The sequence below is a fragment of the Mercenaria mercenaria genome, chromosome 1 (genome assembly GCF_021730395.1).
Source record: "Mercenaria mercenaria strain notata chromosome 1, MADL_Memer_1, whole genome shotgun sequence".
Classification (NCBI taxonomy): Eukaryota; Metazoa; Mollusca; class Bivalvia; order Venerida; family Veneridae; genus Mercenaria; species Mercenaria mercenaria.
Genome location: NC_069361.1, coordinates 30971569 through 30991264, shown reverse-complemented (window position 1 = coordinate 30991264; position 19696 = coordinate 30971569). Strand labels below are relative to the sequence as shown.

The 19696-nt window shown below is 34.2% G+C and overlaps 1 protein-coding gene across 7 annotated transcripts in view; it reads left to right on the top strand.

The window, feature by feature from the left end:
- The window catches only part of LOC128557001 (uncharacterized), an 84979-nt gene that overhangs the window by 34860 nt on the left and 30423 nt on the right, over nt 1-19696 (top strand). For 5 of the 7 annotated variants that reach the window (XM_053543369.1, XM_053543378.1, XM_053543373.1 and 2 more), the window contains one exon: nt 6546-6661. In XM_053543369.1, the coding sequence (XP_053399344.1) occupies nt 6546-6661 (116 nt within the window). Of the gene's footprint in view, nt 1-6545; nt 6662-7036; nt 7187-13872; nt 14015-19696 lie in introns of those variants that run through there. The other 2 variants (XM_053543397.1, XM_053543388.1) reach the window with 2 other exon arrangements.

The window sequence follows — 19696 nt, the reverse complement described above, 5'->3', positions numbered from 1 at the left end:
ACTTAAATTATCATTTTAATTACAACTTACTCAATTACAAGAATATCGTTTGCATTAAATTGTAATACATTTCCACTTTGAAGAAGCCATTATGAAAATGAGAGGACTTTCAGCCAGGAATAATCCTACCACCAAAGTTACATGCAACCTTTTGTATGCTGGACTTATGGCACCAATAGGAGACATTTTGTGGGGAAAACAACTGTTGTGTTCTGTCAACTCTTTAAAGATTTTTAGCCATCATGCACACAATCTCCATCTTCATCATGCACACAGTCTCCAGGTGCAAAGGGTATTGTTTTAAATCCTTAGTGGGCAGTGGGTTTGTTAGTGTATGGGAATGTAGGAGAATGTGGATGTGGAGAAGGGTAGGGGAGATGTGACCCAAATTAATTTTGCATCAATATCAGATTCTGTTCAATGTGTGGAAGTTGTCAGTTAATTAACTAAAATTGAACACTTGCATGCTTACTGAAACAGTTTTGCAAACAAAACAAATAAATTTATTAGGCTTGTTTCTTAGATTATTGGAGATACATGTATTGCTGATTGTTTACTGTAATTTAATGGATGGTGGTGAAATTTTGTACAAATTGAATAGAAGATGTTGTTTTCCTTGCTCTGAGCAGCAGTACCCTACTGGAAGGCATCCTGATCTTTGTTTGATTGTATACTGAAACAATGTCTCTGGACTTTATCAAAACTGGCCAGTATAAATTATTTATAAATCTCACAGCCTCTCACAGTATGAGCTATCTCATTTGTTAATGCAATTAAGGGCATTTCTTAAAACTGTTTTGATATGAGAATCCTTTGATTGAGTGACCTGGCATCATATCAGGAGGAACAAAATGCTCATGATTGATTTTGGACATGTTTCCAATAGTGTTCAGACACTGGAAAATACTTCCAAGAAAATTTGATAAATGTTCGGTATATATTTCCAATATTTTGGAAACCAATTTTGGCAGTGCAAAGGCACTTCAGCAAAGTGATGAATTCAACATTTCTGTAAAAAAAAGCTGAAAATTGTGGAAAAAATGTAAAGCATTGTTTTATAGGTTAGAAAACACATGTTTACACCTGGGAGAAAAGAATTTTTGTTAGTTTGGACTAGTAGCTGTGGGCTGATAGGTGAGGAAAAAATAACCATAACTATTTATATTATGAACTTTTTTGACATTTAAATGTTTATTATTGTTGCAAGGTATGTTTTATGGGTGTTATGTGTTTTACGGCTTAACAATAGTCAGCAGTAATGGGAGCTTCTGATAATAAAAAATCTAAAAAAAAATATATTAATATGTAATGTCGAGTATTTTTTGTGGAAGATATCGAGAATAAAAAAGGTCTTATTTTTGTGTACGGCATTGGCAGCTAACCTTTTAAGGTAATTGCTATACCTTTTCAGTCCCTGCAGAGTATTATATGATGCCATATTGTATAAGGGATTTTAAAGTTCTCATGTTGACGCAATATTGAATAGGGGAATTATAAGGTCTCATGTTGATGTCCTGTTGCATAGGGGAATTACAAAGTCTCATGATGTTGATGCCATGTTGCATAGCATAATTAATATTAGATCTCATTATGTTGACACCATATTGCATAGGGAAATTATAAGTTCTCATGTTGACACCATATTGCATGGGGGAATCACAAGGTCTCACTATATTTATGCCATATTGTTTAGGGGAATTATAAGGTCTCAATTTGCTAATGCCATTATTGCATATGGGCAATATTCATTATGTTGACTTAGTATTGTACTCTGGGAATTAAAATGTCTCATAGCATTGTCGCCATGTTGTATAGGTGAACTATAGGGTCACATTATGTTGATGCTATGTTGCGTAGGGAAATTATAAGGTCACATTATATTGACACCATATTTTGTAGGGAAATTATAAGATCTCATGTTGACGCCACGTTACATAAGGAAATTATAAGGTATCATTTAATAGTTTGATGATACAATTCTTCTTAAAGTATACAGTGCAACCCCTCTTGCAAGAACACCATTGGGAAGATTGAAATATTTTTACAGAGGTTGTTGTCTGGAGAGGTTAATTTACTATGAATTACTTCTAATAGGAAAGAAAATATTTGTCTATACAGGGAGGTATTCCCTCCTTGGACGTGTCAGGTTAACAGAGGGTATACTGTTGAAATTTTTAAGAGAAAAGTTTCGTGTTTTTTTTTTTTCACATGTGAAATTAATGAATTCAGATCTGTAGAAAAATTTACCTTAGAAACTGGAAGAGTGCACAGCATGTCATTAAGGTTATATTGCCTTGTTTATTAGCATTGAGAGAGGAGAGCAGGTGCAATTATGACTTGCGGTTGCACTTTGGTGCTATATATTGAAACCATGTACCTCAGAATTCTAATTTCTTATTGAAATTTATTACAATTTATTGAAGGAAATGTCAGCAGGTTCACTGTGGTTACAATTAATTGGCAGGTTATTATGGAAAAGTTCATGACTTTTTGCATTAAATATTCTATACAGAATTCAGCCAAAAAAGATATTGTTAGGTACAGTGAGGTTATTATGTAAAGATATCATAAAGAATTTCTTTTTATGTTATTATCATTAGTTTTTAATTTGTTCAAAGTTTTTTACGTCACAGTTTGATGGTTAACGTGACTAATGTACCATTAATTGAAGTCAGCGAGACTGTAGTTATTTTCAGCTCAGTAGCGTTTTAAGTGCACAAAAATGACGATTTAAATACAAGATGATTTGTACATCATGTAGATGATCACCGTGGTGATAGTCGTCGCCCAGTCTCTGTCATGTAGGAAAAGAAAACCACATTATTGCATGACAAAAAACATTTTCGCTTCAGATTACTCCTATGATAATTTATTGTCCCCATCATCGTTAATCTTTTCCATATACGACAACTTGTGGTCACGGGACTTTTCCCCTGTAGCCATGCCAACTTTAGAGAATTGAATAATATTGTATTATCTTCTTCCTTCTTAGATTTAAAAAGAAGATACGGATTTTTGGTTTTGTTGTTAATTATGTATGATATCTTAAAGAGCGATCTTCCTTAATTGGCTTTTGTCATGAGTTATAATCTGTACTGTTGTTGAGTGTGTGTGTGTGTGTGTGTGTGTGCGTGTGTGTGTGTGTGTTCATGATGATGCAGTTTCGAAGGTTTTTCACCGTTGATATAGCTTTAATATCCTCAAAACACGTCTTAAAGGCTCATAATGCCTTTCTTTATCAGTGGCTGCCACTTTTGTCGCTGTGAACATAAATATGTTTATTTCTTGTTAAATTCTGCTTTCCATAAATACTTCCTCATTTATTTGTCAAAGGTTTGAATATTGATTATCATAGAAGAAAATATTTTAATTTGAATCCATTGTTTATGATTACCTCCCTTTATGGCTATAACTCACGGTATCAGTTCATGCACAACATTGATAGTTGTGCTTTTCTAATCAAATAATTAAGCATAACATCTAAATGGTTAGCTACTTTATGTGATTTTAACATAAAATTGAAAGTGGCTTAGGGAACTTTGAAGTCCAATAAATGCTTGCTAAATGCATGCATTGCTTTGTTGGTAATGGAAAAATCACAGATGCCCCAGTGTGCTTTTGTTTGGCAGGTAAATGGTGGCACCATTAGAACAGCAAGCTTATTACATATTGGCAGGCTTTCTCTTGTGTAAATTTATATCCAGTTACATTCACATCTAATTAGTTCCTGTCTCTGACATTTCCTGGTAAAACTACAGATCTGCAGAAAACTATTGTAAAGCAAGAATTAAAATAATGTTATAATTTAAAAGATTTCACATCCAAAACTTCAATTCCTAGCTCAAAGGTCAAGGTCATTACTAAGAGGTCATCTTCTTGTTTTGTCTCAGACTTAAATTACACAAGACTGAATATCCTAATAAACTGGCATAACATTGAGTAGAACAGGGTGACAGGTGATTTGTGAGACTCCTAAAGCCTAATGGTCAAGGTTACACTTAAGGTCCAAAGGTTTTACAACATTTTTTCTGTCTTATCTGTGACTTTTTGTTGCCCCAGCCAAAACGATGGAGTGGTATTTAGTGCAATGTCTGTCAGCCTTGGCGTATTTTGCTATAAAAAGCATGCACTTATGAGTTCAGAAAATCATGTCTGGTTAAAGAGCTGAAATTAAGAAATGTTAGAATTTCACATCATAACAAGACATTTTATGTTGCTACAATACATAGCAGGGGTATTTGTGTCCTAGTTTTTACACCACCACCCCCTGGAATTATTTGTAATATCTCAGATATACCAATAATTCATAATGTTGCTGTTTAATTGGACCTTGTGAATTTTTAGCTCGACTATTCGAAGAATAGTCTAGCTATTCTACTCACCCTGGCGTCGGCGTCGGCGTCGGCGTCGGCGTCACACCTTGGTTAAGTTTTTGCATGCAAGTACATACAGCTATCATTTAAAGGCATATAGCTTTGAAACTTATTTATTCTTTTTCTAGGTCAATTACCAACCTCACTGGGTCAAGTTCCATAACTCTAACATGTATTTTGAGCAAATTATGCCCCCTTTTGGACTTAGAAAATTCTGGTTAAAGTTTTACATGCAAGTTACTATCTCCAAAACTAATGCAGATATTGAATTGAAACTTCACATGTGTCTTCGGGGTTATAAAACTAGTTGATAGCACCAAGTCCCATAACTCTGACCTTCATTTTGGCCAAATTATGCCCCCTTTTGTACTTAGAAAATTTTGGTTAAAGTTTTGCGTGCAAGTACATACAGCTATTACTAAAAGGCATATAGATTTGAAACTTATTTTTTCTTTTTCTAGATCAATTACCTACCTCACTGGGTCAAGTCCCATAACTCTGACATGTATTTTGGCCAAATTATGCCCCCTTTTGGACTTAGAAAATTCTGGTTAAAGTTTTGCGTGCAAGTACATACAGCTATTACTAAAAGGCATATTGATTTGAAACTTATTTTTTCTTTTTCTAGATCAATTACCTACCTCACTGGGCCAAGTCCCATAACTCTGACATGTATTTTGAGCAAATTATGCCCCCTTTTGGACTTAGAAAATCCTGGTTAAAGTTTTACATGCAAGTTACTATCTCCAAAACTAATGCAGATATTAAATTGAAACTTCACATGTGTCTTCGGGGTTATAAAACTAGTTGATAGAATCAAGTCCCATAACTCTGACTTGTATTTTGGGCAAATTATGCCCCCTTTTGGACTTAGAAAATCCTGGTTAAAGTTTTGCGTGCAAGTACATACAGCTATTACCAAAAGGCATATAGCTTTGAAACTTATTTATTCTTTTTCTAGGTCAGTTACCAACCTCACTGGGTCAAGTTCCATAACTCTTAACATGTATTTTGAGCAAATTATGCCCCCTTTTGGACTTAGAAAATTCTGGTTAAAGTTTTACATGCAAGTTACTATCTCCAAAACTAATGCAGATATGGAATTGAAACTTAACATGTTTCTTCGGGGTTATTAAACTAGTTGATAGCATCAAGTCCCATAACTCTGATATGCATTTTAGTCAAATTATGTCCCGTTTCGAACTTAAAACTCTTTTGATATTTAACATTTTGGGTAATAATTTCCTGCTTCTGTGACAATATTTCGAATAGTCGAGCTTGGCTGTCTTACGGACAGCTCTTGTTAATGTTACAGTTAACTTCTATGCACTTTTAATTTTTTATGCTATTTGCTTTTTTAGTCAATAATATGTCAATAAAATACTGTCTGACTGTCTGGGTTTGTAAATAGGAGTTTCAGACCATTTTATATAACTGTCAGTATGTATTATTCAACATATAGCTCTTTCTCTGTTATCCTGTTATTTTATGAATTCAGACAAGGGAATACATTGTGGTCTCATAAAATATTTTATGGTTTAGAAGCAAGACATTACTAAAGTTTGATAATAAAATACAAATGTACTTTTAATTTTTCCAAATAATCCAATTTTGTTATCCTAAATTAACTGTCAAAGTACTACAGTGAAACATAAAATCGTTAAAGTTTTTGTATGTGTGGGACCAATTTCTGTGGATTTCATTGGTTAAGACGTCAGAGATGAAATTTAAAATCAAAAAGGAATACAGAAATAGAAAATTCATGTATATTTTATCTTTTAACACTCACAAATAGTATTTGCCATTTTGTTAAAAACCACGAAATTTTATGCCCACGAAATTAAATGATTTCACAGTACTATATTGATGGCCTTTTAAAAACAGGTTAAAGAACTTAACAACTTTAAAAGAGAATTTCAAAGATGATTCTTGTGGTATTTTATTCAGAGGTGGTCCTATAGCACAAGTTTGACTGTAATTTGTCATTATACCTAAAGTTGAAGCCTTATCAAATAAACGGTAATAGACAATTACAGTATTATCTTCATTTTTTTTTAAGTTTTAAGATAATTGTATAATATATAAATATTATGACCAAACAAAAAAGCAAACTTTTCAGCCAGTTCAAATATCGTACAAGTTAGAATGTATGGATTTTTCTTATACTTTCAGATGCTGAACAACATTACCAATGACCTTGACATTCTTTTATCAGAGTTCTGTGACCTGCCATACCCTGACCCAGGGGAACCACCCCCAAATAGAAACCGACCACTAAGAACGTTTGGGTAAGTGTTTTCATTAGCGTATTAGGGAAAAGACTATATAAGTTGGCTTTCACCATGAGTGAAAACAAATAGTGTAACCTTGATTCAAGTAGAAGAGTAAGAGTGGGTAGGTAGGTAGAAAAAATATTACAAATATCAGAGAATAATAATTATTCTTGAATGAAACATTGATAATGGTGAAAAGCAAACAAACAAAGAAAAAACTGTTTTGTCATTCATATTAAAGTCATGATTTAACCCCCCAAAAAAACAATGGATAAGTAGGACATACATCTATCTCACCTGTCAGTGTATTAGACATAGAAAATGGAGAAAAAACCACTTGTCCTAGATATAAATTGTCCTGTTTGGAATGTTAAGGACCCTTTAAAGATGTTAGAAGTGTTGACATGTTGTTATTATATGTAAAGTCTAGTTTACATTCATTTTAACATAGTAAAGCAACCTTTGACAGTCAATGAATTTACATTGTATGTCAGATTCATACTGGATTTAAAAGGATTTCCTTTGGATTTGGTGTCACAGGTAACAGAACTATTTTCTTTGTTTAACTGATATTTATCATAATATTGATGGGGTCCTTCTCCAGTTCACAGTTTTGCTGGTGAAAGAAAAAACAATTAGATAAATATTGTCCTTATCCAGGCGTATTTTTTTGGTCATTCGTCCTAGAAAAAAAGGCAACTTTTAAACTTTGAACTGGTGATAATATTCAAGGGTGCAAACAAAGCGACTGGTAAATCAGCCACAATTTTTTTGAATCCCCAGTACTGCATTTCAACAAACTTATAATAAAGGTCACTTTAAGGCCAATTTATTAGTATAAATTTCATAGTGATGTTAAAAGTTCATGCAAGTTAAATCTATTTCTATCAACATGTATGCTTAGTTGCCACTGTCACATCCATACTGATGATGCTCCAAGAAAAATAGAGGGTATTGCCCCTTACAGAAGCAAGCCTCTGTGGCGTACATGCTGCGTATTTGCTGTGTATATGCCGCGAACACAGTAGTACGCCAGAGGAGTACATTTTACATACACCGCATGCCGCGTACATGCCGCGTACTATTTCGACGAGTACACAGCATGTACGCAGGAGGTCACTAGTACACTTCAAGTATGCAGCACAGACTCTGAAAATTTAAGGAGTACACTGCATGTACGCAGGAGGGACTTGTACAAGAAAATAGTACACTGCATGTACACCGCAGATACTTCGAAATTTATAACACTTATATTTAGTTGCATTAAAGTTGTTTCCCCTTGATGCAGTTACGCCATTTTCTTCAGATGTTTACCAAATTACATGCTACAAAAATTGATTTATTTCATTGAAAAGTGGATGAAGAAAAGCATACTAATTTATTTGATAACATCAGTCTACATTATTTTGGTAAGGGTAAATACTTATTGATGCATGTCACTTATCTTTTTTCTGTTTTTTTCTGTCCAAATGATCAGCATTTGCATAAGAAAGTTGGTGGGGTAAGGAATTTACATTATCACAGCAGTTTCGCCACAAGAGTACACAGCATGTATGCAGCAGGAGTACACAGCATGTACGCCGCAGGACTCGGGCCAGGAGTACACAGAATGTACGCCGCAGGAGTACACAGCATGTACGCCGCAGGAGTACACAGCATGTACGCCGCAGGGGTAGTACACCGCAGGCTCATTTGCATGTGAAAAGTGTATGTGCCGTGTACATGCTGCGTACTATTTTCCGTATACTAAATTCCTCCAGCGTACATCCTGTGTACTATGTAGTCCACAGCATGTACGCAGCAAGTAGTACGCGGCAGAGCTCATTTGCATGTCAAAAGTGTACTACAAACGTACTATCGGTGTATGTGCGGTGTATATCCTGCGTACTATTTAAAGCCCTTGATTTCAGTACACATCATGTACGCATCATATACGCTGTATGTACACAGCAAGAGTACGCAGCAGGCCTTTTTCTTCTGTAAGGGGCAAGTTACAGAAGGTGCTCAATTCCAGAAGCTTCCCTTACTTCTTTAACATGCAAAATGTAAAAGAGCCTTCACAGAACCTCGGGTCAAGGTCACTAATATTCAGAGACACTTTAAAACACACACCTAGCATAACTCTGAATAAATCCAGTTTGAAGTATATGTCACTCTTTCTTGCCTAAAATAAAACAAAACACATAATTGTGTGTGACTATTCCTTATGCAAATTGAATTCGGTACCTAATATACCAGATAGAAAACAAAACAAAACAAATTTCTTAACCTTCAAGTTTCTTTTGGAAACATTATTTCAGAAACTACTGTTTTTTTATGTGTTTTTTTTGAGAGTATTCTTCGTGAATGCAGTAAAATGCATAAGTTGAACCCGACTTAGCAGTCACTTGTATTAACTAATCACTTGCCTTAAGCAGCAGGTCAGCTAACTTCCCATCTAACTTCCACCTGACTTGAAGCTGCTTGTCAACAGAAGGGGTGACATTTTTCAACACTGAAAAATTACACAGCAAAAGAAAGTTAGTGTTTGACACTATGTTGTTCCCTTGGCTGGCTGCTTATTACAGGTTCGACTGTATTTCTGATTAATGAAAGCACTAAATTTTGTCATTATGAAAGATATGTTGTTTTTTTGTGTGGTTATTATTAATAATATATGTCATACATGAAATAAAATGCATGCACATCAGTGATATATGGCAAGGATTTTATAGTCACCTCCTCAGGCTCCTGTTAAAACAGTGTTCTACTAGAAAATATAGTTTATTACTGCTTGTCAAGGTAGTTCTTTCATGAGTAAATTAACTAAATAATGTGATTAATTGGCTTGTGTGAAGCTATGTTTCTCAGACTTCTTACCTGCACTGTATTGCAAATTGTTATTCTGATACTATCTCCATTCATTAGTGTGTCTGCAATAGATATACTGAGGTAGGCAGTTTGTTTTGAAATATTAGGGTTTCATGTGCCAGATACAAACTGACAACCATTTCGTGGATCCCCCCTCACCTACTATAAAGTGGGTTATGATTATGTCTCATTACAGGGCACTGGTATTCTAAATATTTCCTATAGAGAGTTTCATTCAGTATTAATTTAAATGTACCCATTACTAGACTGAATTTTGTTTGTCATAAAAACAAGTGAACAGAGAGGAATGCAAACAACTTTTTCCCTTGGGACATTGACCACTAAAAATTAGTAAGAAATCATCATGATCATAATCAGTGTCCTGAAGATGTTTGATGTGGTCTAGCACATATTTAGTCTTAGGGGAATCATAATTGACCCATTGATCTGTAAATAATTGATAGATTATACAAATATATCCTTTTCCTTATTGCACTAACTTCTTATTAAATACCATCAATGTGGTTTTTCCCCCTTGTAACTGCCCCAGGGCATACAAATATAATACATCCTCAAAATGTTATCAAAGCACAATTAATGACAAAAACGAATAATTTTTATTTAATTATTTACGTTTGTTATATTATATGTATAAAGATTAAAGATTTTGTTGTAAGATATTAATTTTATTCGGTCCTTAATTGTAAGAAAGTCAATAAGAAGTAAATAATGATGTAAAGAATTGTGACTAATTGGTATTTAGCTGGTATAATAGTGTCTAAGTTGACACTCCATATTGCCCGAACTACCACAAAATTAATAAGATCACTTGACTGTTCATACTAGTGTTTTCGTAACTAATTGTGCTTTAAAGTATTTCTACATGGATTTGTTAAAATATTAAGATTACATCAGTCTTGGAATTGATCAAATTCTTATAACATGGATGAAAATGAAAGGGTATGTATGGTACTTACGTTCTGTAAACTGTATCTCAGCCGAACATTAAATAAGAGATTTGCACAACTAGGACAGAATACAGAAAAAAATATGGTATTTATATGAATTAAAGGCTTTAGCTAGTTGTATTACATTTGTAACATGATAAAAGTTGTCACCAAGGTCCAGCATTAGAATCAAATTTTCACATTGTATACTCTTTTTTTTTTTTGTGTGACTTGGGTTAATTATGTGTACATTCAAGTTTCTGTTTTATTTGATGTAAAACAAGTTTTAAAACAAAATGATCTATGATGGTAATAGTCACTGATATTTGTTTGATGATTTGGGAGAAGTTGAAGGGTACAGTATCGACTGTGTGAAACCAAACAGTTTCAAGTAAGTTTTTGTAACACTTAACCAAAATGTATTACTGGCATCTTATACTGTACAAGTGTTGACACGTGTACACTAATGGCCAACTGGTCATTGACACTGAAATCTTGCTACCAGGTGCTTCAATTTTACCTGATACTGGATAGTGTTACAGATTAAACAAGTTCAACAAGACTATCTGTGAATAATGACCACCTTTCTTAAACAGATATTTTTGCTGTTCCTGATCATACATCCCCTGCGAAATGTTACTGTTCATGAACAATGCATGCATATTTCATGAATGGAGTTCATGAACACTTCATGAATTGTTCGTGAAGATAAAATGACACACATTATTAAAACATTCTTAAATACCATGTTCATGAACAGTGCATGAAAAGTGAAAGATAACTTCAAGAACTAATGTACATGAACAGTTCATGAACTATTCACTTAATGAATAGTTCTTGATATTTTGTTGAACATGAATAGTTCATGAACTTCTTGCTATATGTTTTTATTGTGCCATTTTATCTTCACAAACTAGCAGTGAACCATTCATGAATATGATTCTTCATTAGTTCATGAACTACCTGTCATGACTAGTGCATGAAAGATTCAAGAAAATAACATCATGATTGTTCCTTTAACCTTTTATCATGGACAATTCAAGAACACTGTGTGATTCTTTAGTAGTTCATGAACTGTGCATGAACACTTTTTAAGGACAGTTCATGTCCAAAAATTCATGAACAGAAATCAAGAACTGTTGAAGGTTAGTTCATGAACAGTTATTTAATGGTTTGAAGTGTTCATGATTTCAAGAACTGCATTTCACAGGGGATAGCCTGTCAGTTAACCTCTGTAATAAGATAAAAGTATATCAAAAGGGAGTTTTCTCCCCATCATATCTCATGTAAGGATGTATCTAAAGTAACAATATCTGTGCCATCATATAATTCTCATGTAGGAATGGATGTGAGTGTTAGTTTCAGTTCACTGATATCTGATATAAAAAAGAATATGAATTTTAAGTTCTATCCAGTCATATTTCATATTAGAACTGTCATATCTAGTTTAAAAATGAATCTGAGTGCCAATTTCTGTCCAATTATATCCTATGTAAAAATGGATCTGAATGCTAATTTCTGACCAAACATATGTAAAAATAAATCTGAATGCCAATTTCTGACTAATCATATCTTATGTAAAAATGGATCTGAATGCTTATTTCTGACCAGTCATATGTTAGAATGGATCTGAATGCCAATTTCTGACCAATCGTATCTTATGTAAAAATGGATCTGAATGCTTATTTCTGACCAGTCATATGTTAGAATGGATCTGAATGCTAATTTCTGACCAATCATATGTAAGAATGAATCTGAATGCTAATTTCTGAGCAATCATATGTAAAAATGATTCTGAGTGCCAATTTCTGTCCAATTATAACCTATGTAAGAATGGATCTGAGTGTTAATTTATGTCCAATTATATCCTATCTAAGAATAGATCTGTCATTCAATGCCAGTTTCTGACAATGGGAATTCATTATGAACTATGTAAGAATGGATACGACTGCTAATCTCTGTCCAATCATATCCTATGTAAGAATGGATCTGAGTGCTAATTTCTCAGTCCAATCATATCCTAAGTAAGAATAGATCTGAGCATAAATTTCTGTCCAATCATGTCTCATATAAAAATGAATCTGAATACAAATTTCTGTTCGAGGATATCTGATGTAAAAATGGATGTGAGTACCAATTCACTGTACGACAATGCCCCAGAGTGGGATTTATGTACATCATCGGAAGAAGAAGAAGAAGAAGAAGATGTTCCATTGTAACTGATGTAAGAATGGATCTGACTGCTAGTGTATGTCAATTCATATCCTATGTAAGAATGGATCTGAGCATCAATTTCTGTCTGAATGTACCTCATGCAAGAATGGATCTGAGCATCAATTTCTGTCTGAATGTACCTCATGCAAGAATGGATCTGTCAGTGCCAATATGTGTTATATGGTGCTGATTGTCCCTATCCCTTCATGTATTATTATTATTAAGTATCTATATAAAGTCATGTTGAGTGTTAGTCAAATGATCTAGGAAATCTTTACTATGAAAATTATCCTAGCTTGTCCTGACTTAGTAGACTCTACTTCTTTTCAGGCGAAGCTTATTGGACAGAGAATAACTGGTGATATTTAGATATTTGTGAAATTTGAAAAAAAGAAACATTTTATTGCATATTTGATTACAGTGAGATATTTACTTTATTGTGAAGCAAGTTGCTTGCAAATAAATTGCCTTTTTATTGCTGAAAAATGTATGTATCTGTAACACATTGTCACGCCAGTCGTCAAAATGATGAAAATCTCAAGGTAGGAGACATGTAAGTATGGTATGATAACTACATGTAAACACTACTGTCACTGACTTTTAATTTTCATTATCATTTCATATTGTAAACAGCTTGCGGCTAAATTTTTACGGTTATTAACATGTAACTGGGAAACTTACTTTGTTGATGTTTTGTATTATGGGACAGTATTTTAAAGTGTTAGGGCATTTTTAGTGCTTTTTTTTTGACTATCTTTAAAGTGCAATTTGAAGCAGATTTAAAAGTGCAGATTTGAGCTCTTTCTTAACAGTGCAAGTTTTCATTCTTTGCTCCCTCGACAACCACATAGCTTTTGTGATAAAATGAAAGATTTAAAGATGAAGGAATGTTAATATTTTTATTGAATTATAAAAGTTGGTAGAATGGGCAGTTCAGGTTGAAGAAAGAAGAAACCACAAAAATGGTCTTGCTGTATGTGTGGATAAATTGGTTCATTTTCTGCTTTTAGTTATTTTGTACAAAAGTTTGAAAATAAGGTTTTAATGGTGAATTAAATATTTAGCTATTTGCATTGGTGCCATGGAAACCTTAGTGAAATCAGATGCCCTGGAGGAAATCAATAGCTCGAGGAAGAATTTAATATTTTCAAAACTAGAAAACTAATGTTTTTGTAGACAATTTAGTTTCTGTTGCCTAGCAACAAAAATGAAACCTTGTGTGACAGTGCATACAGTCTAATAATGTAAACAATTTAAGGAAATAAGACCGTCTGAAAGTATAAGACATTGTGTCTGGGTATGACAATTCTGTGATGAATTCTGGACTATCATACTACAAGAGATATTGTGCTGCGAGGTAAGTTTATATAATTCCTATAACGCTGTCACAAACAGGCAATTTTTGGAGAAAGAAAATGCATGAAACTCATTTTGTATGTAGTTTGATAATAATCTTTTTCATTTTTCACAATATTTTTAGGGCAAATAGACAAAAATGTGCATAAAATACAATTAAGATTCTAGACTAATGTAGTGCAAATTATTTTGAAAATTAGAGATTGGCTTTTTTTAGGATGAGAACTTTTAATGTTCTAAACTGGGAATACATTTTTACAGGACAAAATCTTTTTTTAAAAAAATATTCTTGGTTTTAACATGAGTGTTTTTTACATATACACAAGAACTTTTTGTTTTCTTTGAGAGCACCATGAAAGTTTTCTGGAGCTAACAGAAAGATTTTTGTATGAACCGAAGTCTGTAATGAATGACTTGCTGACTCCTACATGACTTAAATTACTAACTCCTATGTAGGAAATATCTCATATAAATGACTTAATAACTCCTACACAGGACTTATTATGTGGGACTATGAAGTACTTAGTAATTCCTACTTCGGGCATTATAGTAACTGCAGTGTACAACTTACTACTTTGTACATAGAACTTAACTAAATTCAATGTAGGACTTTTTAAATCCTACATATGACTTAGCTATTGTTATACCCCCACCAAACATGTTTGAGGGGGGTATATAGGAGTCAGTTTTGTCGCGTCCCGTCCCGTCCCGTCCCATCGCGTCCCGAAATCTATTATCTCAGTTATTACCAAATGGATTTGATTCAAACTTAAAATACATGTTCCACCTTATCACCCACATCATGTGACACAAGGTGCATAACTCTTGACACCAAGTTTTCATGATTATCCACCCATTTTACTTAGATTTAGGGTATATTTTGCTGTATTCTCAAATCTATCTCAGTTATTACTAAATGGATTTGATTCAAACTTAAATTAGATGTTCCACCTCATAACCCACATCATATGACACAAGGTGCATAACTCTGACACCAATTTTTTTTATGAATTATACCCCTTTTTACTTTAAATTTAAGGTTGATTTTGATGTATTTTCACTATATCTCAGTTATTACAAAATGGATTTGATTCAAACTTAAAATAGATGTTCCACCTCATCACCCACATCATGTGACACAAGGTGCATAACTCTGACACCAATTTTTTTCATGAATTATGTCCCTTTTTACTTAGAATTTAAGGTTGATTTTGATGTATTTTCACTATATCTCAGTTACTACAAATGGATTTGATTCAAACTTAAAATAGATGTTCCACCTCATCACCCACATCATGTGCCCACACATTGACACAAGATGCATAACTCTGACACCAAGTTTTCATGAATTATGTCCCCTTTTACTTAGAATTTAAGGTTAATTTTGTTGTATTTTCACTATATCTCAGTTATTACTAAATGGATTTGATTCAAACTTAAAATAGTTGTTCCACCTCATCACCCAAATCATGTGACATAAGGTGCTTAACTCTGACATAAATTTTTTATGAATTATGTCCCCTTTTACTTTAAATTTAAGGTTGATTTTGATGTATTTTCATTATATCTCAGTTATTACAAAATGGATTTGATTCAAACTTAAAATAGGTGTTCCACCTCATCACCCGCATCATGTGACATAAGGTGCGTAACTCTGACACCAATTTTTCATGAATTATGCCCCTTTTTACTTAGAATTTAAGGTTAATTTTGATGTATTTTCACTATATCTCAGTTACTACTGAATGGATTTGATTCAGACTTAAAATAGATGTTCCACCTCATCACCCACATCATGTGACACAAGGTGCATAACTCTGACACTAATTTTTCTTGAATTGTGTCCCCTTTTACCTAGAATTTAAGGTTAATTTTGATGTATTTTCACTATATCTCATTCTGATTGGCTTAGAGCCAAAGGGAGGTAACCTTTTTTTTTAACTTTTGTACTGAGTTTCTTCCCCTTAAATTCCAGGAATTAATCTATTTTTAGAAATCCTATTTTTAGATTTTCAATATTTTAGGTATTTTTCTAACTTTTTTATTATAAGTCCTATGTAAAAAGTAAATACATTTTTCTGTGGTAACATGGGTCGGTAAGACACTTTTTTGTATTCACTTTTAGTGTATCTCTAATATTAGAGATTTAATATATTTACTAGTATTACTATACTAGTATTATACTAGTATTACTTACATGTGGAAGCCCAGGATGAAGTACTCCAAAGACTAAGTATTTTTAAGATTTCTTATGGTTGCCATTCTTCTGTGACAAGACCGTATGGTGGGGGTATGAGTCACTCCTGTGACAGTTCTAGTTAACTTCAGTAATGTTTTATACAATTTTCATTGACTGGCATATAAACAGCAGTGACAAAACATTATTAATGCCTTGGTCACAAAGTCGTACGAGTCCACCAATTTTAAAATCCTTACAGTCTCTGTACAATAGTAGCATCTGGTCACAGTATCTAAGGACCCCGTACGATCATTAGAGGCTGCAGTCGTAGTCTCCGAAAGGACATCGCAGACAAATCGTGTGAGGCTCGCAAGGAGCCCGGCCATACTTCGTATGGTGGTCGTGGGTGCATACGGCACTCGTATGGTGTCTCCACGGGGTCCGTGCGACAAGAATAAATCAGTTCGGCAACCACGACTTGACAGTACTTGGTGGAACTAAAAATATATTCCTGTTTTTATACAACCTTGAATCACCAAGGAAGTCGTACATAGCCCGTATGGTGATCATAACGTGCTGTGAGCCCCGTGTGGACACAGCACATTCTCCGCATTATGTCCTTAATATCGTGCAGACATGGTACGTTGACTGTGCGAGTCTCCTGCGATAGTTGTGCGAACATCGGCAAGCCCCGCAGTTTTCAAAATCCTCTTTCAGGGCTCGTGCGGATCCCGTACGGTGCTCTTGCGAGCTGCTCCCGACTTTGAAAATCTCTACAAGCTCATAGAGAACTGGAGAGCTCGGTGAAACATTTTCACTGAGTTTCCGAGTCCTCTGCGAGTCCAAACTATCGGTACTAGGCTCGTACGAGTCAACGATGTCTGTACTGATGCCGTACGAGTTTGCCAAAGTTGGACTGAAAACCTGCTCGTACGAAGGTCGTAGTGTTCTTGTGACCAGGGCATAAGTAAGATATTTTCAAACATTTTCCTAACTTACCTTTATAATATTATGTCAGCTGCTTTAAATGCAGAAAAAGCCAGTTGCTTTGAGTGCAGTGCAAATCAGTTACTTTAAGCGCAGTGCAAGGCAGTTGCTTTAAGTGCAGTGCAAATCAGTTGCTTTAAAGTGTAGTGCATTGGTCAGCTGCTTCAAGTGCAGTGCAAATCAGCTGTTTTAAGTGCAGTGCAAGTCAGCTGCTTTAAAGTGCAGTGCATTGGTCAGCTGCTTTAAAGTGAAGTGTAAGTTAGCTGCTTTAAGTGCAGTGCAAGTCGGCTGTTTTAAGTGCAGTGCAAGTCAGCTGCTTTAAAGTGCAGTGCATTGGTCAGCTGTTTTTTGTGTGCAGTGCAAGTCAGCTGTTTTAAGTGCAGTGCAAGTCAGCTGCTTTAAGTGCAGTGCATTGGTCAGTGCAAGTTAGCTGCTTTAAGTGCAGTGCAAGTTACTGCTTTAAGTGCAGAGCAAGTCAGCTGCTTTAAGTGCATTGCATTGTTCAGCAGCTTTAAGTACAGTGCAAGTCAGCTGCTTTAAAAGTGCAGTGCAAATCACTGCTTTAAGTACAGTGCAAGTCAGCTGCTTTCAAAGTGCAGTGCAAGTCACTGCTTTAAGTACAGTGCAAGTCAGCTGCTTTAAGTGCAGTGCAAGTCACTGCTTTAAGTACAGTGCAAGTCAGCTGCTTTAAAAGTGCAGTGCAAGTCACTGCTTTAAGTACAGTGCAAGTCAGCTGCTTTAAGTGCAGTGCAAGTCACTGCTTTAAGTACAGTGCAAGTCAGCTGCTTTAAGTGCAGTGTAAGTCACTGCTTTAAGTACAGTGCAAGTCAGCTGCTTTAAGAGCAGTGCATTGTTAGGCTGCTTTAAGTGCAGTGCAGTGCAAGTTTGCTGCTTTAAGTGCAGTGCAAATCAGCTGCTTTAAGTGCTTTATATTTACACACTTGAGAGAAGCTTTACCAACATGTCACTTTGTTACAAAATTTGCTGTAAATGCACACTGTCAGAAACTATAAGGTAATCACTTAAAACATGTTTTGTTTTACCCCCACACCCAAGATGACCATCTGAAACAGTTTCTACTGTATGAACACATGATTTCTAAGATGTCTTCATTAATACATTGAGACATTTAATATTTTCTTATCACATTTTCTCAGTGAAGTGGAAAGCCTTCTGTATAAACTATGGCTGTCCAAATCAGTTTTTCTTGATGTATTTTCTGAATTAGTATTAGATAATGTTTCTTTCATCTTGATAATGTAATCATGAATTAATCTGATCCTGAAGACATAATTTGATTAAACAGTTTTCCAGAGTAAATCACATTTCTTTGTACAGTGCTAAAACAGTAGCTGTTTCTTCAAAGACTAGCTCTTTTCCAACTCAAACTTTGCAAGGCTTGACATGATGGTTGTTACTATAACTAAAAATGACATTTACTTGAATTTTCTTTGTGTTTTATCAGTTTTAATGATAACAGTATTGATAAATATTTCTTAGATGTGATTTTGGTTTTAAACTAATACTTTTGCAAGAAATAAAATCCTCCATTAAATTTTCACATGTTGGATGTTGTCAGTTACTTCTGTAGAAAAAAAATGTAAAACGTCAACTGACCAGTTTTAAAATTATGTTAAAGCCATTAACCAAAATAGAAATAGCAGTACATACACATGAGTGTCTTTAATACCTATTCTTAATTTTTGTCAATGTTTTTATTATCACATGACATATAACTTTACCAAAGGTTTTCTCTTTTTCTTAAAATGTTGAAATTACCTCCTATGGTTTCAACATTTACATAATTTGAATGAAATGGAGAACTTGTCAAGTGCATCATTAAAAATTTTTTCCCCACACCAGCTGCAAAATAAGTCTTGAAAAAGTTTTAAATTTCTTCTCCAGCTTTATATCATATCTGATCATTTCGCAAATTAGCGGACAAATTGTTTAGAACACAGTGTTACTATTGTTGCGAAATTAGGTGAAGGCATAGAAATAATTCAAATCAAGATTGAGAATCTGATTACAAAATGACAAATTGGGGCTATGGCAGAAGTTTGAATTATTGCATGTCAGTCAGTACAGGACAACCTTTGTCACAGTGCAACTCCGCTTCGTATGTGTTTTTTGTTGCACAGAGGTTGTTGCCTTTCAGAGGTGAATTGAGTTAAAGGTGTTGCACTAATTGACATGAAAATATCTAGCCTGGTGTGTATTGGGCAAGTTATTTGGCCAGGGCATGAGAGTCTGCAGCAGGGGCATAATTGAATCTGGTCAGGCATGGACTTTGACTGTAAATCTTTATAGGCCTTAAGTTGCAAGATTAGTAAATGTTTAAAATATACTTTTATCTTCTCTTTCTGATTACATCTATTTCACTTATTCTTGAGGTCATGTCATTTCAGGTCATCATAAATGGGTGCAATTTCTGTTACTGTATATTATAATTATAATAATTAGAACTGTGTATGAAGAGAATTTCTTTATATTTAGAATGTTTGCAGACATCTCGAC